The sequence below is a fragment of the Lonchura striata genome, chromosome 1A (genome assembly GCF_050655825.1).
Source record: "Lonchura striata isolate lonStrDom1 chromosome 1A, ASM5065582v1, whole genome shotgun sequence".
Lineage (NCBI taxonomy): Eukaryota > Metazoa > Chordata > Aves > Passeriformes > Estrildidae > Lonchura > Lonchura striata.
In genome coordinates this window covers 48,635,812-48,662,895 of record NC_140741.1, presented here as the reverse complement: position 1 = coordinate 48,662,895, position 27,084 = coordinate 48,635,812, and the positions used below count along the sequence as shown (strand labels likewise).

The 27,084-nt window shown below is 36.0% G+C and overlaps 1 protein-coding gene across 4 annotated transcripts in view; it reads right to left on the bottom strand.

The window, feature by feature from the left end:
• LGR5 (leucine rich repeat containing G protein-coupled receptor 5) overlaps positions 1-27,084 on the bottom strand; it is a 91,188-nt gene that overhangs the window by 41,806 nt on the left and 22,298 nt on the right. For all 4 annotated transcript variants that reach the window (XM_085569826.1, XM_085569825.1, XM_085569824.1 and 1 more), the window contains exon 2: positions 11,981-12,052. In XM_085569826.1, the coding sequence (XP_085425952.1) occupies positions 11,981-12,052 (72 nt within the window). The remainder of the gene's footprint in view (positions 1-11,980; positions 12,053-27,084) is intronic.

The window sequence follows — 27,084 nt, the reverse complement described above, 5'->3', positions numbered from 1 at the left end:
TACATGAACAGTGCATGAGAACTCCAGTAGAAATATGTAAACATCAGAAGGCATAGAAAACTTCTTTTAAAAGAACTTTAAAACTTTTAAAAGAACAGGGCGACATGCAGGTATTGAGATTTTCACTTCAGTTACTGCCGTGTCATATGAAAAACTTGGTAAACAGCAGAGAACTGAACCCACTTGTCTGAAGACTCAAGAGTGTGCTCTTTCAGGCCTCCACCCCTTCTTCACTCACAACTGAGGCAATGCAAACTGCCAAACCAACATGTTAATACCCCCTGTTTGAACTAATACTCTTCATAAAGTGGGCTAGCTGAGAAAATCAGACCTATTTAAGAGGTCCTGGAGAAGGTCTGTGCCAATTACCAAACATGCATCACCTGGCTGTAAAAGCAGGGCTGCGGCAATGTGATGGGACACTGTGCAGCTTTAAAGTTTTACTTCAATGGCTAAATACTCACTTTCCCCAGCTTTGGAGCATCTTTGTGGCTCTCCACAGCAAGCCTAAATGTTTGGCAATTTTGGAAAGTGTACAGCCATGTTCCTGAGCTGTTCTGAGTGGTAGCTATGCAAACTGTTAATCCGAAATGTAATTTTTAATACTTGGGGTTTTTTTTCAGATTCCAACACTTAAAAAAAAAAAAGCTTCTTTTCCTTTTAGATCACAACTTTTTAATTATTAAAAATACCTTGTACAACTTAGATAGATGTAGAAATAACATATTAAACTTTTTGTTAGGCACAACTGCTTATGAGTTTTTTTCAACCTTAGGTCATGCTTGAAGTTCTGCTTTGAATATTTTTCAATTTGAAGAGAGCTCTCACTGATTTTGCAGACGGTACTTAGAACTACCTTATATGATATTCCTCTGATGATGCAGCAGCATATCATGCTCTTCATGCACAGCCTTATGTATTTCAGCATAGGGCTACATCAAATATATCACAAATGCCATGTCTCTCACCAAGCAACCTGACAGTGTCAGAAAAGGCAGACATCTGGCAACAATTTTTTTTTTTTTTTAATGTAATGATGTTGTCTGGCCTTCATTTGCCATGCTAAACCCTTTTCCATGATGCACTTTCCATGATGCATTTTTCTCTGGAACAAGCTCTGCGAAAGCACCTATCTATTCCCAAGACATACTGTGAAACCACTTCTGACACAATAGCAGCATCTTCCCAGGACATTAGAATTGCCCAGCACTGCAGTATTTGGTAAAAATCAGAAAAAAATATTCATTTGTATGGTTGTCCAATTCTTCTAGTATTGCTGGATAAAAGTTAGCATATCAGTCCTTTGTGGCATGCCTCAAAGCTCCAGAAATTCAGTTTATTTATTCCTGATAATTTTTAATGTCTTCCTTGCATCATTTTCCTGCTATTACTGTGTTTCTATTCTCAGCCTTGGCATAAGGGAAAAATCATCCCTTTGCTGACATTATAGTATGTATCAGGTGTCTACCAGGGTTCACTCTTCTCCACTTCAGGTAATTTGTTTTCCATTACCTAAGTTACTTCAGGGAAGCTGTGCAGTATTTTACTGAATTTTGGATGTACTTTGGACAGTAATTTTAGTCTGAATGGATAAGTATAATTTTCCCTGAACAAATTAAAATGGACACAATACATGTTTCTATAGATGAGTATTTAGTAATTCAGTCTTAAATATATCACATTTTTTTAATGAAAAAGTAATCAAAAAGGATCCTATTTTTTGCATTATGTTATTTCAGATTTAGATTTTACTTGCACTGCTTTGAATAATCTTTCAAATTAAGGGAGGCTGGAAATGTTTACAGAGAAGAGCCACCACATATGTCCTTCATCACCTGTTACCTGCTACACTTGGAGTCAGGATACTTTTGGCTTAGGCATAGTTTTTATACTACTGCAAGTTTCTTTCTAAAAGATCTAAAATAAATGAGCTGAGAGAAAAGCAAGTGGCCTCCATATTTTTAAATTACAGTAATTTATAAAATACCTTTCAATGCCACTGACCTGCACTGGCAATCAGTGCTCACTGTTGGAACTGTTGTATGCTGAGGTCATGTTCATGACCCATTGTCAGATCTAAGAAAAGGTGTGTCTGGTTCTCCTTTGAATGCTCCCCATCTGTTGACCCCTTTGACAAATTCTAACCTTTCCTGCAGTGTCATAGTTCTGAGAAATGGTGGTCATCCAGTCAAAAGAACATTCCCAGCTCCAAAAATTATCAGAAACGTCTTTCTTATTTTCCTTTGATTGTCTGAAAAGAAAAACTTCATTCATCAGAAAGAAGCAAATCAATATGAGTTGTGAGCAGTCAACTTTACATTTCTAGTACAATAGTTTTTCTTTGCAACTCAAACCAGCTTTTTGTGTGGATGTTTTCTGCACCAGGACAAACCTTACCTAGTACCAAGCATCTCTTCTGTAACTGCTGGGATTAACATGAACTTGAAACACTACAAAATCTTCTCTACAGATAAAAAACTGTGGCATTTAATAAACAAAACACATTTCCACTAACTGTAGGAAGAACCTGTGGGAAATCTGACCCAGCTACTTCTCAGTCTGCAGATGACACTGACAGTACAATACTGGTAGTGGCTGCTTGCCTTCTCTGCTTAAGTAAGATCTAGTCCAGCAAATGTTGACCAAGCATCTGTGAAGTGTATTTCCAAATCTAGTAGTATCAAAACTAAAGAAAAGACATGAAAGGGAGGTAACTCTTTCCTTGGGAAAAACATTAATCCATATTCATGCTGTGTTCTAACAGGATTAGCACAATGGAATTTTCTGGGACAACTTGCTTATCAAATACTGCAAGGCATTGAAACATAGGAGAATAGATTACACTGGATCTCAGTGTGACTCAACATATAGTGGGAATAAACAATATAAAAAGAGTTGAGCTTCATTATTACAGTAAAGTGAAAAAGCAGTGAAACTGTTGTATTTCAGAACAGATACAATTAAGTAGAAATTCATTACGCTCAAATTTCTGATAAATATATTTGAGTCATAGTATTGGCCAGTAAACTCTGATATGAATACCACACTGACTCAATGTTTCTAGACTAATGCCAGTGCATGCCCTTTAATACAGATTAGGTTATATGTCATTGCATCACTTGTGTTGCATTATATTTAATCAGTTCCCATGTAGTGCAATTCCTATCCTGAATGGAATTGTGAATGCAATGTGAAATCATTCCTCAACTGTGCAAAGATACAGAGGGATTTCTACAAGAATAATTCTGAGAACTAGAATCCTTTCTGTATGTCTCTGACTCTGCATTTTATTCTGTTCACTAATTGGTTTGCTGATTTTATTTAAGGAATGAGAACAAAGGCTGCACATGCTTGACAAATCTATCAATCATCACGGATAGGTTTATATCCATGTATCTATCCTGTATCTATATATATGACTAGGTTAATATCAACAGAGTCACAATCCAGTCAATTTTATATGTTTTCTTGGAAAACAGATGTTCTATTCATAATTTACTCCATTATATGCCCCAGCTAACAACCTCTCCAGACAGAAAATTGAAATCACATAGGATAATTTTCTTTTTGTGAATAAAAATTGAAAATTCAGAAGGCCTGAGACAGTGAAAAACCCCAAAAGAAGGGACTGTTCTGCTGTGTGTGATACCTTCCTGATTTTCGTGCTAAAACACTAGTATGTAGAAAATTCCATTAAAATGATTGTAATAATGGACTGTGTCTCTTATACCTTGTGTACCGATAAGAAACTCTTTTGTAATTTGAAACTTGTTTCTTAAAAGGCTGATCTGCCTCCTCCAACTGCCATAATTGTTCTGAATACCTAATAAAGATCCATGGTGAAATATCAGTCTCATTGAAGTCTGGGGAAATATTTGTGCTGACACAAGTAGAAATGGGGCTCTCATTTGTATCCTGCCACAGTATCATATTTGCCAGTAATTTACTTCTCTCTGAGGAGCTGCATCAATAACATTAATATCAATCCTAAATATACAACCCAATTTCTAATGGAGGAAATGGCTATTTGGGGAGAAACAACATGGAAATATTACAAGAAAACATAAATTTCCAAATCTTTTTCTAGAATAACTTGCTCTGGTACAAAAAATTGCCTTTGTTCGAGGAAGAATTTACCAATCTTGAATCTTGCCTTAATTTTGTTTCCTGTCAAACTTTGTTAAAGGTACACAAGCACACAACTACACATATATTTACTCCACTTATATAAATATATAGCCAATATATAATTTATATATTTTTATTTCTAATTTTCTTCAGCTTGCATATACATCTACAAATAGGTAACATGAAACATTTGTGCTACTTACATCAGAAAAGCTTTGACAATATGGATATTCATATAACACTTAACCAAAGTCAACTAAAACTTGAGATTAGAGTTTGATTTTACATGTATTAATGATTATTCTCAGGCCAACACAATAGAAATGTATGAATTAATAGGTGATTAATTACAGTGTTAATAATTCATGGATGATATCAGCACATACTTCAAATGATTTTTAAGAGTTACTTTGCTAGCCTAGGAATTTAAATGTTAGTTTGTATTTTAATTATCTTTTTAATTATCTTTTTATATTTCAATCTGTCATCTTAATTAAAGCTATAAAATTACTGTCATATAAAAGAAATGTGAGTCAAATGATCTATTAAAAATCTGATGCTCAGAGAGATCAAAGAAGAAAATGTAGAAAATATTCTCCTTTCTTTAAATAAGGAGAGAAGAGCGTGCAAGTCATAATTGTGCTGTATGTTACGTTTATTGCTACTTAGAATTTAGTTGGAAATTCAAATATAACACAGTCTGCTCTTGCTTTAGGGCCTAATTGCCTTTTAAAATGCATGCGCCAAATTCTCACAGGGTGTAAATTGGAAAAACTCCAACAGACCTAAAGCAGTTGGAATGAAATCAGTGTGTATTTGATCTTGAACTGGCTTTGATGAAACAGATCATAGATTTCTGTCAGTTAAGAATACGGTTCAAAACATACTGTTTCTTTCTCCAGTTAAAAAAGGCATAGACTCTTTCAGCATCTGGCATGATTGTGATCCAATCACTGCTAAAGACAACTGATCTGTTCCTTTGTGAAGCTGTCCTTAGTCAGCACTGACAACAGTAGGTTCTTCTGCTGAGCAGGTATCCAACCAACTACCTGCCTTCCAATCTCAGCAAGGACAACTGTCAGAAGGGACTCCAGCACTGGCCAGGACATCCCCCACTGATTCCTGCCAGTGGATCCCATGGATACAATCATTAAGAGGCAGCACTTCCATGTTTGAAGAATGTTGTCACCAAATCACAACTCTCAGAACTATCTCAAAATTGTTAAAATTTCTTTCTCAGTATTTAAATGTTACAGCAAGATACAGCAATAAATGGTGGATCATATACACAATATTTCGTAAGCTGGGTCTCCCAGGTGTCATTCATACTTCTGATGCTGGTTTTGGTTTTATTCCAGTAGTGTCAGCATCATCAGAAAAGGGAGGAAATAATAATCATTAATAGCAGATAGTGGCTGAAGTGTACTGCAGCACCATGCAGTATGATCAAACTGAAAATAATGAAAAATGTGTTACCTGTTTAGTAATTACAGTGTGATAGGCAAAGAACACAAATTGTGTAGATCCAGGTTTTGAGATTGCTGCTGTTTCCTGAGTGGTTCAATGAGGCAACAGCAATTAATGACTGGAGGAATTACATCTACTCCTCTTTGTAAATTCAGATAAACAGCTTAGAGGGAAGAATTTGATTCTACTGTGCTTCAGAACCTATTAGATATAAATGTGATGTGGTCTGAATTCCTTACCCATCATCCTAAGCAAGTAAAAAGAATTGACCCATGTAGGTACCAAAAGTTCTCACTGCACTGAAATTAAGCAGTCTACAAAGAGGTTGAACTTCCACTGACAAAAAAAAAAGGAAATTATTTCTTCATACTTGCAACTGCAGTACACACAGAATGTGTAAGACTTAAATTAAAATCCTGCCTGAGGATCTACAGATATATAGCACACTTCACCCTAGTTTAATTAAGTGTAATGTCACTATCTGTATCGATCGCAAAACACAAAAAGCACTTGCAATGACTCTTTTTGATGTTCTAAACTAGTTCCAAATGAATATTGGTGAATAATAAATTACAAGTACCAGAAAGCATTTATAAGCTGCAAGCCAAAACCAAACCTCAACAGACACTCAATAAGAGTAACACAGCAGCACTGACAAGGTTTCTTGGATATCTACCTAAAACATTTATTGCTTCTGCTTGCAAGCATACTTGAATGTTTTCAGTTTTCTTTTATCTTTTTCCTACCCCACCATCTCCCCTTCTTCCCCTTTACCCCCCAGATGCACAGCTGTTCTAGTGTCAAGATTGCTCTGTGAAATTTGCATTAACATTTCCAGAATAATTATCTGTCAGCACAAGCTATTCAACAAACAATGCAATCAGCTCTGATTTAGTAAAGCATTTGCTCTGTTGTTTTTTTCTCTCTTTTTTTTCCCCCTCCCTGTTCCTCATCTTGTTATTCTTGATAAGATGGCGAAAAGGGCAGTTTGAAGGATGTCAGGCTGACACATCCACATGGGCAAGTTCTTTGTTGTTACTTGCTTTGGTGGCATCAAAGGTATGGCATCAAAGGCAGTGAGAGCTCCAGAACACCAGGGCCCTTGCTTTATGGATGTAAAGGTTACAAGTTGTTAGCTCATACAGTAAGAATCCTCTTTGCTTAAGTTTGTTCTTTTTTAGTAAACCTAAATTGTCCATGCAAAAACTAGGGGAGAAAACTTGTCCTTGTTTCCAACTGATTAACTAGGTAAACATCTCCTTACTGGTTTTACCAACGTATTTCAAGACAACTGGTGCACTTCCCTCTGTCAGGACTTTGAGTGCATCTCTATATTAAAGCAAAGTTGGGAAACCACAGTCCCCAGGTATCAACAAAATCTGTGTTGCAGCAACAGAATTTACAGTGTGCTATGGTCCATTTGCTGGGCTGGTGACAGACACCATGTATTGACCACAGTGACAGAGTTTGATCTGCATGATGCACACATAAAGTGAAGAAACCAAATTTGCCATTTATACGAAGAAGCTGAATTCACAACTTAGGTGTTAAATTGTGCACGGCTCTGAAATTATCTGGGGGATCACAAGTCATTTAGCAGTGGCAGTTCTTTATCTGAAAATTTATCTGATGGAGGTGACACAAACCACTTTCCACCAGGACAAGCTCCACTAAACCCTTCAAGAACTGTAAAACTGGTATTGAAGTGACATTGGAATGTGTGGATAGTTTGAGACCACTAGATGATACTTTATTTTTATTTTAGGTCTGCATGTCAGTTGCCAGCATTTTTACTCTTGCCTTAGGGTTTTTTTAATGTATGCAGATTAACCTTTAAGAAATATTTTAATATTTAATGATAACATTCCAAGATTGTTGAAGTAAATTACATGATTCCCCCACTTTCTCAAAAAAGTTTTAGACTACAGATGCAGTACTTTCGTGTTTTCTACCAGCTTACGTTATAGTTAAAAGTACAGAATTTGTTTTCAATGCTAGTCCCAATATGCCTACACCAGTACAAAACTAAAGACTGTACAGGACCTCAAGAGCAAATGCTTTCAGTCTTCAAAAATGTACATGACCAGAGATCTTAGTTCCACAACTCAGAGTCAGAGGGGAAAAGAACACCTAATTCCCATTAACCCTTTGAAAACCACTTTGCAGCAAGAAAGAGCAAGGGAGGGAGAAATAAAAGAAAAAACCACCAGATCATAATGGATCATGCCTGGTAATTTAGGACTTTATTTTCACATATACAGTGGCTTTTTGACCCCTTTGAAGTGTAAAGGGATTTCAACACAAATCATGGTAAGATTCATATAATACATCTCTTCCATACTGTATCTGCAATTTTGCACTTCTGTATTAGAGTAAATTGTACTTTTAAAGGCACATTTGCCTAGGAGATCACTATAATAATGCCAAGACCAATCTACAAAGTTTGTAGGTATATTTATTTGATTTCAAGATTATTTAAAAATAACTATGTGTGTCAGAAAACATTCTTGGGCTTGTATATAGATTGCAAATTATTTGGGGTGACTTTATTGCTTGATTTTGTAGAAAGATGTTATTTGGGACTGTCCTTCTCTGTAGTAAAGTAATTGTAATACAACAGTCTTTTGTTCGGTTTTACTAAAATGCCCATTTTAAGTTGCTAATTTACTAAATATCCCTTGAAGCTTTGCTTATCTGTGGAATGTTCCTGTGTTTAAAATTAAAATGAAAGCCTCATATATGTGTATGTGTGGGTGTCTGTGCATATATTTATACGTATATATTTATATGTGGATATATATCTAGTTGGAGAGATTTTGTAGTTTGGTCTGATTCAAAGTTTTAAATTATTACTGGCTTTCTTCCTCACATTTCATTGAGACATTAATTTCTAAAATAAATAGTTTCAGGCACTGCTTTGAAGTGCAGCTAATCACAAAATATCAGGTCTGCACTCAGATGTAGTTGCCTCTAAAACTGTTAAGTCCCACCTTTTAGATTTTTAAAAAAATCTTTTTTTCCTTCATTACTCTAATTCACTGCTCTATTAGAACAGACATTCTACACATTCTATATAATGACATATGTCTAGAAATAATCACATGAGAGTGAGTTTTGGATTCAGTCAGACTGATAAATATCTGCAGTTATTTAGAATTTATAATGAAGAATTTGACTTAATAGTGTTTTACAAGTTCATGCAGAGCAACTTGCTGATAATCAAGCAGCTGAAGCATACTTCTTTCTTGGTGGGAGTTCTGTCATATATGCTTTAAGAGAAAATTAAATCTGAAAGGCCATCATTTTCACAAATAAAAGATTGCTCATAATTCATTACTTTGAGAGTTAGAAAGTCTCAAGTATTTCAATGTTTTCTAAAATTTTCAGAGGAATATGCACCCGAAAAACACTTTCAATATGTTTTACTTTGGTGATAATAGTCTTTGGTTAAGAATAAGTACCAGTTGTGATCATCAGGTTTGCAAGAATGCTGCATGTAGAGGTGCTTAACCTTGGCTGCAAAAGTGGATGAGATTCAGCCTGGAAGGTCAGAACTGGATAAACAGACCTGTCTTATATGCCACTGCTTTGGAATCAAATTAATTTAACTGTTTTAACAAAACCTCAGTTCTTTCAGGATAATCACTTAATAGTATTGCCAAACCAGGCAGTAAGGATGTCACATCCAAGCTAAAATTCAGTGGTTCAGTCATGAGCTTTTAACAGATGTTCGAATCAGATCTCTAATAAAGGGATTAGTAGGACTTTTTTCAACACTAAAAAACCCTAAAAGCTGCATTTCAAGCTCCTGCTGTTGTGTACTTCAAAGATGAGATAGACATTTCTAAGATAGATTTTAATTTTATGAAACATTGCTTTAGTAAAGGTCTCATAAAATCTTACTTTAACAATATCTGAATTATGGGCTAAGTTATGTTTTTCAAGAGTACCTTTTAACTGACCCACGCAAACAAAACACAGAATTCTTAGGTAAACTAGAAAAAAATCATGTGGATAGGAAAAAAAATTTCAAATGTATAATCACTGCTCAAAAAGCATGAGAACTACAATGGCTGTTCTCCTCCATGTCAAAACTGAATAAAATCAAAAATTCCCTTCCCAATGTCTATAGATTTTTCTACATAATACTAGGCTGAATTGTCTTGCATGCTTCTGAACACCAAACAATTTCTCAGCGCAATGAGAAGTTGCCTCACATCAGTTGCCTTGCATCTTCCAAGGCTTTAGTTTTTTAAGCTTTTTATAAAAGGGAATACAAATTAGAAGGATTTCATGCAACTGCACTAAACTAATGAGAAATAGAAGTGATTGGCTGGTGTGAAACAAATGGAAGAGTTGATTATGTATATGTAGAACAAAACATAGTAAAAAAAAATAAATACCTTGCTGGTACTACCAGCAAAGAAAGATGCAATTACTTAATTTGGAGCAGAGGCTTATAAGAATAAAGATTTAATATTTCCAGTGAAAAAGGTAGGCCCAGCAAAAGGAGAAGGCAAGAACACTTCAAAGGTCTTGATCAGGAAGATGATATACAGCACAGATCAGTTTCTAAGGCAGTGACTTAAGTTTTACAATTTGGGCCATTTAGCTGCCCAGGGAGGTGGAGTCACCATCTCTGGAGGTGTTTAAAAAATACTGGATGTGGCACTCAGTGCCATGGTTCAATTGATAAGGTGGTGTTAGGTCATAGGTTGGACCTGATGATCAAAAAGGTCTTTTCCAACTCCACTGACTCTGTGATTCTGTGATTTAATCATAAAATGAAAGAGTGAAGGTAACCTGGGTGTATTATAATCTCCTTCCAGGAAAAGCCCAAACTTTTGTTTAAATTCTTTCCTTTAATGGCCAGAAAGCAATTGGGTTGACAGGTTTTTGTAGAGTTATTACAGTTGACAGGAGATTGGACAAGCAAATGTGAACATGATGAAGAACTCCACAAGCAGGGGCTTTTAGGCATGATTCAGTCTATATGCACTTAATATTGTTAACACTTGTGTGACATTCCTCTGTGTTATGTTCCTGTTTGTTACATTATTTGAAAGTTGCACTAATGGCAAGACAGATATTGATAACCAAAGAAAAGGAGTAAGTAAAGGAAGAGAGACAGACTAAAATGAAATAAAGCTTTCCAAAAAGAAGTGCTGAGAGTAATAAAACCAAGACAGGAAAGGAAAACCTGTTTGCAAATAGGGTATTGTCCGAAGTTAGCATACAAAATGGTTTCAATTTGTTTGGTTTGGTTTGGTTGGTTGTTGTTTTTGGGGCTTTTTTTGGTAGATGCTGGCTGGAAAGACCAGGTGGCAAAATTCAATTGAGAGTTAGCAGGGATACTGAAAGTTGTCAGTGCAATACCCACTTAAATTGCAGAGGACTGTACACATTTTATAGCTTAAAACAGACCATATCTTTGCAAGAAGGGTAGCACCATGACTTTGCACATCATACATGGATTTTATGGCATGTTAGCAGCTAAGTGTAGTAAAAAAGGCAGGTTTTATGAAATGTGGTTAAAAGCCACATTTCATAAAAGGCTTTTAATCAATATTTAGAGGTACTCATGCAAATGCAGGTACCTGCTGTTTTCCACAAGATTTATGGTGCATCAGTTAAAGAGTCTCCATCACTACTCAGAAACCTACATTTTGTTTTAAGCCTGGGCCATTATAACTAGAGTCACTGCCAAATCCAGGTCTCATGAATGCACAATACTTTTCACTTTTGATTAGTCACAATCACTTCAAGCCAACATTCCTCTTTTGATGTTGTGCTTGATCAGCTAGTTTTCACAATGCACTTTTTCCCTGTGGTGGACGTAGTAGATAGCGTAACTAAGCTTTTTGCAGGATTCTGCACTCCACAGTCAGCCTTCAGGGATGCTAAGTTTAAGAGTAAGGAAACAGTAATTAAAAATGATTAGGACAAGAAGTCTCCATACTATGAAACATGGACTCAATTGTCCTTGACACTGGCAGAACAAGGCAGCAGGTTTTGGTTTTGATTATAGCTTTACTTGGGATTGTAATAAACATGAGCCAGTATTCAAACTTTTAATATCCTGCTGCTTAACTATTTCCAAAAAGCAATCCAGCTCTTTTAAACAGTCCTTGTTTAAAAATTTTAATTTGTTTGGCTCTGTCTCTGCTTAGAGAAGTTGTAGCCTCATGGTAACTCCTTTATAAGTTCATTTCCAGAATCACAAGCAATTGTTTTTTTTTCAACTAAGTGTTTCCGCATGTGCCAAAAGTGTCAGGCTGACAGCTTTCCTGTATCGTTTTATCTGGTTCCCACAGTAAGTAAGAGAGACAAACACAGGAATGTGCCCAGCGCTGACTAGGCCCATCAAGGATACAATGATACTTACAGCTCTTCCAGGAAGCGGAGATTGTGCACAGGGTTTGAGGGCAGCTTAGTAATGTTGTTCATACTGAGATCACTGTAGGGGAAAACAGACAGAGACTTAATATGGCATGCCACAACTGTGGCATCCAGCTGTTCATTCCACACATTTTTAAGTACTACATTAATAAAAATTAGTTCCTCTGACAGAATTGATGAATCATTATCTACTTAGCCCGTTAAACGTTCCTTTTTCATATGAACACAGATTTGTCAAACCAATACAGGCTGTAGCATGTGCCTCATTTCCAGAGATTTTAGAGTGTTTTATCATGCTCTATAAATCAGCTAGAACATTAAACAACACTTTCAGTCGACATAATTTTAATAAACCACCGTACTGTATTAAAATGTACTTGGAGTAGTAAAGGAAAATTACTATGCTTTTTGTTGCCGTAGTGCTGTAGTATACTTGGTTTACTAAATCAGACAGGCAAAAGCAAACAGATACAAATATCTACATCATCCTTAAAATTTCATTAATATGGTAACGCTTTGCTTTTGTCTACAGCCTGTTGCATGGTCATACTGCTCTGCCTTGCCTCACACAGGCACATCAGATGTCCCCAAAACCCAACTTGACTTACAGAAATGACATATTTTCAAATAATAAACATTCCCTTTTTGAGTTCTCTTTTGTTACAGGTACTCAAATTGCATTAAATAAGTGAAATGAACCATAAAACAAGGGTGTAATGTGATCCTGCTCTGTAACACACTTCCTGGTGGGGTTCCATGGTAGTTCCTGGTACAGGAAACTACCAGCAATATCAGCTTTGTCAGAGCTCATTCAAGCTATATTTTAGACTAAATTTAATGTAATACCCTTTGATTCTTTACTTGCATTTTTACTGTTTTCCACTGTCTTCCCCATGCCCTACAGTATCATTATAATTGCTTTTCATTGAGCTCCAAGACTGTAAACAAATTGCATAATAAAATCCTGTGTGGAAGATACAACTGACACAACTGCATCAAAATTTCTGTAGATTCTTGAAATAAAATTAGAAGTAATCTGCATACTTTATGCAAGCATTATACAGTAATTTAAAACTCCCCACTACTAAAACATATCTACACATTTGTGGCAGCGCTTATAGTTTCCAGCTACTTTGGGTACTATTTAGATAACTTTATTTCTTCCAGCTGTTGAGAGCTTACAAGGTAAATAAGTTATCTATACTTTGGTGGGTAGGCATCCTATTCCTTCTCCATCTAGTTCTTATTACTCACAGTCTGTTTCACATTAGAGAATATATGCTTTTAGTCGCATAGTTAATTCAGATGTTTGATCTTTTGGTGAATTTTAAAATGTATAATTTAAAAACATACTTCACATAGAGATTTTAAAATAAAGGAAATGTGTTAATACTTTAGAACAATTATCAAATAATATTGAGTAAGGTTTCTGCATTCACTTCAAAATCGAAGTATAATTTGAGAAATGTGTACTTATTAAATTCATTTTTTACTGTAACACTTTATCACCTAATTCTTTCAAACTGTTTAGCTGGTTATTGCCTTTTCACTTTGATAAAGGCTCAAAGGATTTATTCTGGCAAAGGAACAAAACCATGAATTTATTTGGCAAAAGAAAAACTCATCCAGGTAGTGAATTATACACTACTGAACATTAAGATAAACCAAATATTTTAACAAGATCATTTTGATTATAATATTTTCAACACATATCTTAATGGGTTTTGAAAACATGCCAAATCACATTTTAGACTTAAAAAATCAGCCCTGGTGGAAGATGGGAATGATTCATTTTCAGACACACAAGTATTTAGGGCATTCTACAAAACCAGCATTAACCAGTGCTCTGGCTGATGAGACAAACCTGAAGTCTGCTTTTCTAGCATATTAACTTCTATTACTAGTAGACAGTACTTGTCTTCTTGTATCACCCACAGGACCCCATGACAAACCAGTCATAAGCAGTCTACCCAGACTCTAATATCTTAAGAGGATTAGAATAAGAGAAGGTGGCTTTCATTAAGTGCTTTGATGACCAAGGAGAAAATCAACAATAATTGCATTTTCCTTAATAACATCTTTAGACCCAAGAGGTGGATTTGTTTCACCAGTGAACTGCTATGTCCTATTCTCCATTTTGGACTCCACTCATGTGGTAAAGTATGTGTACCACATCATATGATGGAGGAGAACCTCTCCTTTTTCCCAGTGTACACTGCAGCAATTTCTAACTATTTTTAAACCTATCAGTTAAATAATTTCCTTCTGTTAGATTGGTTACTTTTTTCCCCCCACATGATTCTTTTCTTGGGACATAACATACAAAGGTGTTTTTGTGCAACTGAAGTACTAAACATTACCTATGAATATTTCACAGAATCATGGAATTGTTCAGACTGGAAAAGACCCTTCAGGTCATCCAGTCCAATAAACAACCCAGCACTGCCATGTGTTTATCACTAAGCCAAGTCCCTAAGTACCACATCTATGTATCTTTTAAATATTTCCATGGATGGTGGAGGTAACAGGAATTATTCCCCAAGCTTGCTCAATAATCTCTTTTTAAAGTAGCATTTAAGATACCAGCAACTAATACACAGGACATTACAGTCTATATTGGCAATGTGCTATTCTTGTAGCTGTAATGGTTTAAGAATATAAGGCAGACTATGGTAGTGAGAGGCAATATATTTGATGAGGCTAGCGGACACAGTTGGAAAAACTGAGAAACTTTCAGTCACAGAAATCAAAACTCTCTACTTCTTCCAGGTGTACCAGTTGGCTAAATAGGTGACATTATTTCTCCCTAAAAAACCACACATCCCTTACACTGGCAAAGGAGTAGTTTGTCTGTGCTCACAATTTTTAGATTCAGAATATTCTTTTGTTTCAGAATTACCATGGATGCATTTAATCAAATTTTTGTTCACTGGAATGACTAAGGGAGAGAAGTATCATGGCACAAAGTTACTTCTGGGGGGATGTTCAGAGAAGTTCAGAGACAAACAAAAAGAGTTAATGCAATGCAATCGGTCACTGCGTCTTGTGCGAACAACACTGCAAAATTTGGGCTTCTGGACAGAAATTCCTCACAATGCTCTAGAGACAAATAAAGAAGGTTCTCAGCATTTTCGTCTGTTAGCATTTTGGACCATCCTGCCAAGAAGATGTGGTTAGGATGAGACTTAGAGCCATTAGCTAGATCAAGCACAGCTAACAGCCAGAAACAGCTAGGTGGTAAACTCTAGGGTTACACATCATTACGATGAAAACCAAGAACAATTGCAGAGGACATGTCTTACATACTGCACATATGATGGTTTCTTTCCTTCAAATGGGTTTTCTGGTTTCTCCTTTCAGTGCTGGCCTGTAAAAATTAGCAATTTGCTCTCTCTAGGAAAGAGAAGGGCATGAAAGTTGGCTTGCACATCAGCATTTGCAATGTAATACTTAAAAATATTAAAATCAAGGTACTGGAACTTTAACTATCCTCAGCAGAATGGTTCTGATTTTGTATCAAATACTGGTAGACTCTTACAAACTAGAGTGGTGAAAAACTTAGGAATATTTGAATACTGAAAACGTTTAAATAACTTGGTGTAACAGAAGTACTTCCATCTCCCAGAATCACAGCACATACAAATCCCACTGATGACAGTAGGAGCAATATGGTAAGATTATACCCTAAATTTACAAATGCTCCAAATAGAGTCAGCCATAGTCCCACCTTGGTGAAAAGCACCATGAGCTGCCATATCAGACTGAAAAGGCAATATGTTATTTTGAACATTGAGATGAATGCATTGTCCCTTCTCCCATCAGTATTCCTGCAGCCTGTTTCCAGCTGCTGATTACAAAAGCAGCATACAGGTAAATGAAACTTTCATATTTTCAAAAGATAAGGAGCTTTGCTTTAGTGACTGCTTTGGCAACACAGCCCACTATAATGATATGTCTGTACCAATCACCGTGCAGTGGCTCTGGTGACTTGTTAAAGGAGTCCTAGCTCTGATTAAATCTTTGAAGACCAGAAAATACTGAAAACTGCACATGCATTTGCCTGTTTTCTTTCTGGGTGAGTGGATGAGCAAATTCTGAGCATTTGCAAAACAGCATCCAAGAGGGCAAATATGACAGGTCTTTGTTTCCCCCATTTTTATTGTCCGTAAATAAACACACTGAAAAAACATCCAGCTACCATCTTAAAAGTGAGTAGTTCACAATGAATTCCAGAAAGCCAGTAAAACAAGTTAAGTGAACTACTTCTTAACATATAATAGATGAGTCTGCAGGCCACATTACTAACCTTTTATTAACTGTTATTACAAGAGATGTTCAGTGACTATTCATCATGGACGATTGGTTTTTCACATTATATTTATGTCTTTTAAAGGACAACAAAAGTATACTTAGCGATACATGCTAAACTTCTACTAGGCTAAATGTCTATTATATTGAATAGTATAAAGTTGTCTATCCATTCCAGGTCTAATACAATAATCCAATATTAAAGATAATTATTTTTGTAGCCAATTTATTTAAACAGTTTAAACCTGTTTGATTAAAAAAAAAAAATCAAGACTTATTATTAATTTTAATTCTTCTAAGCTTGCCTTATCCAAGATGTATTAACAATTATTTTTATGGAAGTCTTTGAAAGATAAAGCACTCTCATAAAATATTGTCAATAGACTGAATGTAGTCCATTGTAGTTACCAGCTGAGAACAGTTTCTAAACTAAGACAATTTCCTTAATTCATTTAGAGCAAAATTTGACACTAGCTTACATGCAGTAAAACAAAATAATGAAAACAGGTGAATCCTACATCTGCTATTTCCTTGTTCTGCCTATCCTTTTAACAGAGCACTCTTGTTTCTAGTACTGGCAGGATATAACTAATATCCACGGTACGATGGAAGAATGTGTTGGCTATTGACTACATGCCATCTACTAATAAAAATGCTTCCTCCTGTATGGAAAATATCTCCATATGCTACAAAATATCTCCATATTTGCCAAAATTGTAGTAATAGAAGCTCCTGTTTCTTACAAATAAATTGCTATAGATGTTTTCATTTGAGGATATCAATAAATAAATAGAATAATAATTACCATAATTTTGCAGAAAGGAAGACACCTAATGCAAAGTGACACGTTCACAGGCAAACAGATGTTTATACAACACAGAAGAAAACAACACTGATGATGAGTTGTCCAGCACTGTTTTCATTAGATTACACTGTCCAATCATGGCATTTACACAAATTTACCAAAGTTCAATGTATAAGCTGTCACCAGACTAAGCAAAAAGACAGTATTTTCATTTTAATGTTCCTAGATTACATTATCTTTCAAAGTCAACATGAAAATTGCTAGTCATGTATTTGCATGTTTAATACACCCATGCAGAGCAGCACAGGGCAGAGTATAAGCATGCATAAATAAGCATTTTAAGTGTTTTCTGACAATTAAACCATAGTACTTCTTTTCTAGCTTAAACTTCATCTGTGATTCTTTGAAGGATCCTATTGCAAACTCTGATTAAGATATGAATTTCCAGTAAATGATTCACATTTGAAGAGTACATCTTTGTATTTGGAAACATCTTCTACAAGAAGTAGTACATTAGTAGGAACAAGCAGTAGAGAGAGCCATTATAGACATTACACAGAGTAGGAAATGTCGCTATCAAGGTATTCAAGGTATATAACCAATGGCAATAGCATGGATATTTCTGCCCTTTTGCATATTGATAATGACAAATGCTATTATTAAGTATTTAAAAACTCATTACCCTCTGTAATATTATTTACAATAGCAAATTAAAGAGCAACAGATCCCATGGTACAGGTTTAATTAGAAAGGGTGTAAGGATAAAAGAGGATCACTTGTTACACATTTGTTACAGAAAATTTTTGTTACTTGACATTGAAGCTCACTCTTTCCAGGGACCCAACTCCTTTGTATTAAAACATGCCCTGCCACAAGCAAATGATGTGTGGTCACATAAGAACAGAACCTGCAGTGAGCCTGTGTGCCTGCACACCTCACAGAGAGTTTCATGCTGTAAATGGACAGTACTCCCTCTGTCCCTCTCACACCTTTCCTAGTCACACCAGTGGTGCTTGTTCCAGCCATCACAATTGCAAATAGATATACATGGTAAGATCAAGCACCTTGAATTTAGGGAAACCTCAAAGGTAATCCACTAGGGTCAGGAGGGCTCTGTCTATATCTCTTCTGTGCTGTTGTGTATTGGCCCATATAATACCGGATCCTGGCAAGCCAGGCCGATAGGTCACATCTGGATTCAACACAAAGTAACAAAATGCTTTGGGCAGACTTTTGCACTCCCAACACCTGTCACTGAGTTCCTCTGATGTCACAGAGAGCGAAATTTGGCTTATTACTGCAGAAGGTCTGTAACACAGTGATTTAAGCACCATGCATTATTCTTGAACACAGGCAATTCTTCCATATAAACAACCATCAAAGTCTTACTTATATCTGGACTGCAGAACATTTGTAAAGCAAACAGTATGTGCATGATTAATCTTTTCAGGAAACAATTTTGCCATTCAGTTTATTCAAGACTCCAGCAGAGGGAGCAGGTCAGAGCAAACAATCAGGGTCAAAAAAAGAAAGTAAAGATCAAAGATCAGACCAAACACACCCACTGCTGAATTAATCTGAAAAGTATCTGACATATCATTTTAGGTAAAAAGATCCTGGCTCTCTGTTATTTCTTTTTTTTGTTTGTTTGGTTTTTTTTTTTTTTTTTTTATTAAATTCATGATGCTCACTAGATAAAATTAACCATTTTCTTTCAAAGCTTCATGGCTGTTCATTTGAGGTTGAAGACTCAGTTTGCTAAGGCATAATTACCAGGATAATTTATGAAAATATTCCAACATGTCAATCATTTGCTGTAATTAACTCACATATTAAAAAACTTAAATAGCTAAAGGAATATTTTATAACACAGAAGACAGCAGAGGCAGTTGAAAGAGGACTGATGGAATTCCTCTTCCACCCATGCCCACAGATTGTATTAGTACATTTTTACTTCGTGAATTACTGCTTGTTTCTGCTGCACTAGTTCAAACAGATTATATGAGTACTGCATACATCATTAATCTTGTTTAAATACTGAAACAATATACAACAGGAAAATAATATCGGTTTTTATTGTAATGTATGAAGACAACTGCCAGCATGTTTATTGTATTTTTCATTATTTGTTTGTTTATCAAGTACTGATGAAGAATAGCACAGTTAAATTGACAAGAGATATTTATTAGATGTGACCAAGTCTGGGACAAAGAAACCCTTGGTTTCAGAATATTTTCTGCCACTCCAGATGTTGGTTATTTTTACAACTATTTGCTACATTAATGAAAAAAAAAAAACCTCAACCTTTTGTTTTAGTTATTATTTTTGTTTTTTTTCCCCTTCTCCTGAATGACTGGACACATTCATACATTTTAGAAAGTGGGGGTCCAATTTTCTTCTAATTCCCTGTCTATAATTTCATTCTTCTGGTTTCAATGAGGCTGTTTCTGAATTAGTGTTATTTATATGAGAGGAGAAAATGTACAAAAACCACAGCATAGTTTGTCTGTTGACATCCTACATCATGTCTACAGCAGAAAATAATTCAAAATCTATCTGAGTGTAAACAAAGATATAATCCTTTTCAAAATATTACCCAGAAGTTATAAAGTGCAAATTTCTAAATTAACTGTTATGGCTCACCACTAGTGAATTGGTCTGAATATCTAAACATAAATTATGTACAGCACAGATTACATGTTACACAAACCAATTTTAAAACTCATCTTCACCAAAAGACCCAAGATAACTTCTGTGAGCCTGCTGAGGGTGAAAATTAATCATGATTAGCCTGATTTCATTTGTAACAAGATACAGTGTAACTAATTTATTTTTTGCATTTTAATTTGCCTGAACGCAATTCCACAGCACGGATTTGAAGAATTTAAACCCAAAGAGCTTTGAGAAAATCTACGATAAACACATTTCAACACTGATGGTGTAAGCATGAGTATCTGGAGATCTATGCACAACAGATCTGTGCATGCAGGGCAGGAAATACATCTCCTACATTGCACAGTGCAAAGGTCCCCAAGGTACAGATGAGTGAGCTGGGTCCAGAGCTGGACGATACATTACCACCTTAGGTACACTCAGAGAGACTAATTATCCCAGGTACAGCAGGATGATGCTATGGCTGCTCCAATTTCACACCTCAGGATCTCTGCACAATGCCAATTTGTGTGATATAATGTAGCAGGTGTTGTAGATATATATACACTGAGTACTCCCAAAATAGTTCACTGCAAAATACACATACTCTGTGTGAAATTCTGGTTTGGAAAAGGAGATGGCAAAAATAAAAGTCAGCAAAGACAAGGGTCTATGCCTTTAATCTCAACTGTTTTTTTTCTTTTTTTTTTTTTTTTTTTTTTTTTTTTGTCAGCAGTAAAATGCTGGTAAGTTTCTTTCCTATAAGTTTCCACTTTCCTATGCATTGGTGCTCATAGAACTGTTTAGACTCAGAATCACAGAACTGATTAGGCTGGAAAACACCATTAATATTATCATGTTCAATCATTTTAGCAGAGTCCTGTCACTTCTGCTTTTGCTACTGCTTAGCTGTACCTTGTGTTGTTGAACAGTAATTGAAGAGTTTCAGCAAAGAAAATTACATCTACTAGAGTTCTACTTTGAAGTACTAATTTGATCATTTTTGTGCTGTTGCTTAGCTGAAATAATTATTTACAGAATCTTCTCTTTATTGCATGGATAATGCAATGGCTGTCATATCATCAACATACTCAGTTTCATTCAATGTTGCTACCAAAAGAATTTCTCCTGATCTCTCCCCTAATCCAGAACTCCTCAGTCCTTGTAAAGATGCTATTTAATCAGAGCTGGCAACTGATCTATATTTAAAAATATATCCAGCAGGAAAAAAAATTGGTTTAAATTGAAATCAGTTCCCTGACCTTGGTGTTCGTGCCTCCACAAATGCAAACACATAGGAAAGGTGAAGCAGAACTGGTTTATTTCAGCTGGCAGTTTTGGCTTGGACTAATGCAGGCTGATCTTATACCTAGGATGTAAATATTGTAAACATTCCTCAGATATAGGAAGTTGTGCATTTTTTATATGCACATCTTCTCTTTATGTCTGACAGTGCTTGTTTGCTGAAACACAAAAGACCTTTAGATCTGCCAGCTCCTGGCTAGCTGACAGCCTCTTCCAACACTTCCTACACAGCTCAGAGGAATGACAAAGCTGTCAGATCTTTCCGTTACTGGTTGAACATCCACATTTCTGCAACAGTAGTGCCAAAAAATATATAGTTTGATTCTTACAAAGATAGTACACTTAAAAACACTTATCCATCAGGTAATGATTTTTTTTTCTTAAGTAATCAAAATTGACTTTCATCATGAGATACCTTCACATGGACTGGTATAAAAGTAGACAAATACCAGATCCTTAATCTTATAGTGACATTACTTGTAACTAGTCTCCACACATTTTCTTTGCTTGTAACTTATCAGCTGCCCTTCAGATAGGCAGACTACTGAAATACCTGAGCCAGCTTTAAACAATTCAGGTCAAGGAGCAGGGTTGAGATGTTCTAAGTCACCCTAACAAGCAGAAATTTCCAGTAGAGAGACTTCATGTGTTATACTGGGCTGGCACATATTTTTTCATGTGCTTATACCAGCATAATCATACTTGAAAGAGCTGCACTCTTTCTAGTACAAAAATGTGTTATTTCAAGAAATTGTTTCCTTTTGCAACTTAATGGGATCAGAGCTTTTCAATTAATATGTGTTGACAAAATATTTCAGAACTATTTCTACTGAGTTCAGCTGGGCTGTTCAGGGGATAAGTCATTATTTAGTAGAAGCAGAGGCAGCACTCTGATCCAGAAAAAAATGATCCCTGTTTCCATCCTTTTATTCACACAGTTTACATAGTCCACTGTTTGGCAACCTAATTTTGAGGGCAATGACACACACTTCTTTTGATTGTTATGATGATCAACAGAAAGTTTCTCCAGGGCAAGCAACTAACTGTTGGTGCTCTTCAGCCCATTCCTCTGCCCTGATTCAGGCTTCAAATATGAGTTTTGGATCTTCCTGGAGAAAATATCACAAAACATCAGTAGCCAAAACAAACCTTTACCAAATGTAAACTCTCACTGCCAACTGTATTGCACCTGTGTGCACAGTGAAATAGTGTGTCCTTACTGCACCTGTCTGGTCTGCCTATTTTGCTCACAAAATGAACTTTCCAAGATCTCTTTTTCTATTCCAAATTATAAAAATGTTGGAAACAATCAGTTACCCTGTTATTTACAAGTCTTAAAACCTCTAATACAGCAAGTCAATGTCAGCACTAGAATAGTGCCTGGGGGTAAACACCTGGCTCCACTGATGCTGGCAGCAAAACTCCCAGTGACTCCCATGGATGGAAGACATCATCCCAGGCCTACAAGTTCCCAATAGGCAGTATTTCATGGTTGTGGAAATGATGCAACTGCACACTGGCTTGCCTTAAATAGTGCATATAGTACTCATAGGTTCACGGGGAAGTTTCCAGTGTATTTTTTTCAGCCATTTTATAATTTCTAAAATCTGTTGAGTTAAAAGCAAGATGTCGTGTTAGTCACTAAAGAGTGGAAAGTTTAAAATTTTCAGCTGTTACATTCTTTTTTTGTTTTCTTTTGGTTGTCATGTCTGATCCAATTTTTTTTTGTTACTTAACTTTTCATACATGTTTTTTCTAAGTGATGAGCTGATTCTGTTAATTTTTCCCTTCTCACCCTGTCTTTTTTATAGTCTTTGCTCAATTTTTCTTTAACATCAAATTCAGGTTTCTAATCAGCTCCATCAGAAAACCAGAAGGATTATTCAGAATAATGTATGTACATTGTGATGGAGTGACAGACTGAAATGTTAATGGTCAAAGGCCCAAACAATTGGCCATTTGCAAGAAACAGTGGGTGTTTTGCTGACAGTGTACAAGGTAACAGCCCAGGGGCAGCGGGTGTGAGCACCAGAAGATGATCACCACAAATCAACCTTTGTTTAGCAATAAGCTGAGATTTGAGCCAGGTAAGGGAAAAGGCTGATAAGCAGCAGATCCTGAGAGGTGAGGTAGTGCTTTTTATCATGTCCTTCTTTAAGCAACTGGCTCAGATGTAGAACTTCCCTCTGGGGGAGATACTGGGACATTCACATGTAGGTCTGAAGGTGTTTATCTCCTCTGATGGGGTGTAATTAGCTTAACTACTCTAATGAGAAGCAATTGTCATGTCTTAGGTGTCATAAACCATCAAAGTCCCGCAAAGCACCCCCAGACTCATTTCTAGGTCCTTCCACCAGAAGACTGTACATCATCCACAGAGTTGCATCCAATAGTGTAAAATTCAGTGCCCCTCGCCAGAGGAGGTACCTGGGCATTCCCACTTGAAACTCACCATTTCTTAACCCATTTGACTTTGTGTTTCATGGACTTTCCCCACCCTGGCAGACCAAGACGGTGACCATCACTTTGACCAGTAGATATCTAAATTGTAAAAATCAAGTTTCATTGCTGGATCCACACGTGGTAATATCTTTATACTCTTACCCTTTCTTTCTCTCTTCTTCTAATTTCTTCTCAAAATACATTTTAAGCTAGACAAAAGAATTCCAGTCAATGCCTTGTAAATGCCTCTTATTCATATCTGGGTAAGTTCAAGTTGCCTAAGTTTATTTAAAATTTGCCAAGTACCTTATTTTACCTTAATGTTCTAAAGTTTGCAAGTAAAAGTTTGGTACCGAACGCCCTGAGAATTTTGCTTTCTCCCATGCATTACCTGGAGGGAATCGAACATTCCCCTTAACCTGTGGAGAGGAGTGGGGTGTAACAGATAGTTATTTCTGGGCGAAGATGCACTATCCTTTTTTAAGAACTAGAAGCCTTAGACAATCTGGGAGCTCTCCTTTAGACTTCATTTGCTTTGCAATGAACAAGTAGCACGGATAAAAACCACAACACCCAGCTACTACATGACATTGGTTCTTATGGCCACTGGTCACCTCACATGAGACAGCACCTGCCACACACTGTTACTGCTGCTCTCCTTCCCCAAATGGATGCCAGCATGAAAATGATGCAGACAGAAATGAAATATGGGACAGAAGTAAAGCCAAAGCACTGAGATTCTGCAGAATCCAGTCAGCCTTCCTTTCCCTTCATGAGGAGTTTGGAGTTGGTGGGAAGCACAATGATGTTCTTCATACCACACACTGGGTATAAAGAGACTAAGCAGCCACATCCTGGCTTTGTTCACCTGTCCCATGTGGAGAGTGATGTCAAGATTAGAGGTGAAGGATGCCCCCTCAGTCATGGCCTTGGCATTTGAATCTCAACTTTCACATACTCGTGACAGACTGGAAGACAGCACCGCAGTTTTACATGCATAAATACTGTTGCTATTAAAAGGAACACAGAGGGGATTTTGTGGGCATTTGTTCTGACTGAAAACTGCAAATCTCTCAGGAACTTAATGAATAAAGCCCCAGTATATCCTTGCATAATCCACCAGAGATCCCAAAGATCCCTTTTCCAGAACTGTGCAGCAGGTTCTACCACTTTTTCATTTGTACAATTTCATTAAGCAGTTAAGAATTTTCATCTTGAATCCTGCTGATCCTGAACAGCATGGGCAAAAACAAGGACTTCAAGCCATCCCAATCTTAAATTAAACCTCCTTTAACAAAACATGATCATCTAAGGTTCATCATCATTTTTTCCTAACTCAATCCCATAATGGATAATTGAATATAAAAGCACATGGTTTGAAAATGAATTTTTAAATAACCAAAGAAAAGAAATAACATACAAACTGGTTTTAAAATTTCTGTGGAATAAAGGACATTGTTTCAAAAAATTAAACTCAGGTGATTTGTCTTGTCACATGTATAATGTATGAAGATCCTTTTCTTTGAAAGCCACTATTAGAGAAGGATATGGTTGCATGGTTAACAAATGCTATAGGGCAGAGAGACTTTCTTGGTAATTTTTCAATTCACTGGAATTTTCAAACTCATATTTCACCATTTCCAGCTCCCATATTAAAAATCTATTAGCAGAAAGCCCATTGAAAAACTGATCATGAGCACAAGAGACTTTTTCTGGAAACACTTCTATTCAGTTCTCATGCCTGAACAAAAGCAGATTGGCACATTCAATTATATACAAACGCCTTTCAAAGGGCCACCCCCCCTTTCCCATAGCCACGCGTTTCAGGGCTCTGTATGCTGAAGGAAGCCACTGAAAGGTTTGAAGGGGTGGGGAGACCAAGGGCTTCCACCAAGATCCTTCAAAGTCCTCGTTCTCTATAGTGGGAGGATTTCCCTCTAAAACCCTTTCAATAGCATATTGATGGCTTTGAAAGCTTAAATGGCATTTGTCAACCATCAGTAAATCTTGAAAACTGTTTCTGCAAATAGCCCAACTCTGAGTCTCAGATTTTCTCATTAATCTGTACGTAAGGCCACTGAAGACTTTTTCAGAGCCTAGATAATGCCTGGATTAAAAGGTCCATTCAGAAGGGAAAACTTTAGCATTCACCTTGTGTACATAGCCATTTCACCAGTGGTATTCATGGGTTGTTATTTCAACTCTGCATTTGTCCTGCAAACAAGACATTTTGCCACAAAGACTTGGTAGAGACATTCTTCAGTGAATTACTGAAACCTAGCCCCACTATTTGTCATGGTTTGTTATTTTTATCAAGTGTAATCAGTTCAAACAGAAACCCTAGACTGACAACTTTACAATTACGTTACTATTTTAAGACTGGAAGGTATGTTTCTTCTAATTCAACAAAGAAACTGATTAAAGCACAACCTGATTGCTTTATCTAATGAAACAGTCTAAAATTTCACTTAATCAAATGTCAGAAGTTTTTTATTTGTTTCATATTTGAAGTATAGACAAGAAGTTGATATTAATCCTTATTAAACATTCATAATTTATATTTTATAAAAAACGTTTTATACTTGCAAGGTTTAATAATTTCTAACATGTTACATACTGCTTTGTGTTTTTTTTAGGACAATCAGTTTTAATTTAACTTTCTCCAGATAAAGCTAATGGACAGGCTTTAAACCCTCAAAACCTGTGCCTCCTACACACAAAAACATTTTTGAGGCTGCTCTTGCATCTCAGGGACATTTTTATTCTTTTCTCCTTTTCTTTTCTTTTCTTTTCTTTTCTTTTCTTTTCTTTTCTTTTCTTTTCTTTTCTTTTCTTTTCTTTTCTTTTCTTTTCTTTTCTTTTCTTTTTTTCTTTTCTCTTTTCTTTTCTTTTCTTTTCTTTTCTTTTCTTTTCTTTTCTTTTCTTTTCTTTTCTTTTCTTTTCTTTTCTTTTCTTTTTTTCTTTTCTCTTTTCTTTTCTTTTCTTTTCTTTTCTTTTCTTTTCTTTTCTTTTCTTTTCTTTTCTTTTCTTTTCTTTTCTTTTCTTTTCTTTTCTTTTCTTTTCTTTTCTTTTCTTTTCTTTTCTTTTCTTTTCTTTTCTTTTCTTTTCTTTTCTTTTTTCTTTTCTTTTCCAATAGCTTAAACCAGATCCAAGGTATGAGCTACTTTGACAGAAACAAGGCATTTTATCATCATCATTATTATTATTGTTATCATTATTGTTATTATTATTATTATTGAAATAGTATGGTCAAAATGTATAGGCACCAAATAAAAGAAGAAAATCAGAACAACATCACACATTGGAGACCCTAGGCAAAGTCTGAGATGCCAGTAATGGAATGCTAGTCAAAATTTTCAATATTAAAAGAAAAAAAAATTCAGACCCCTGTCAAACTTCCCCCAATTCAGACAAAGCTCATTGTTTGAACAAATAGACCTTTCCACCATATTAGAAAGCTTATTGTAAATGTCAAGGATCCATAGCCTGGGGATCACTGGACAACCCTTACCACAACACACAAAGATTACCCTTTCCACTAGTGCTTTTGGAAGGGAGAAGCTTAGTCACGCCCTTCC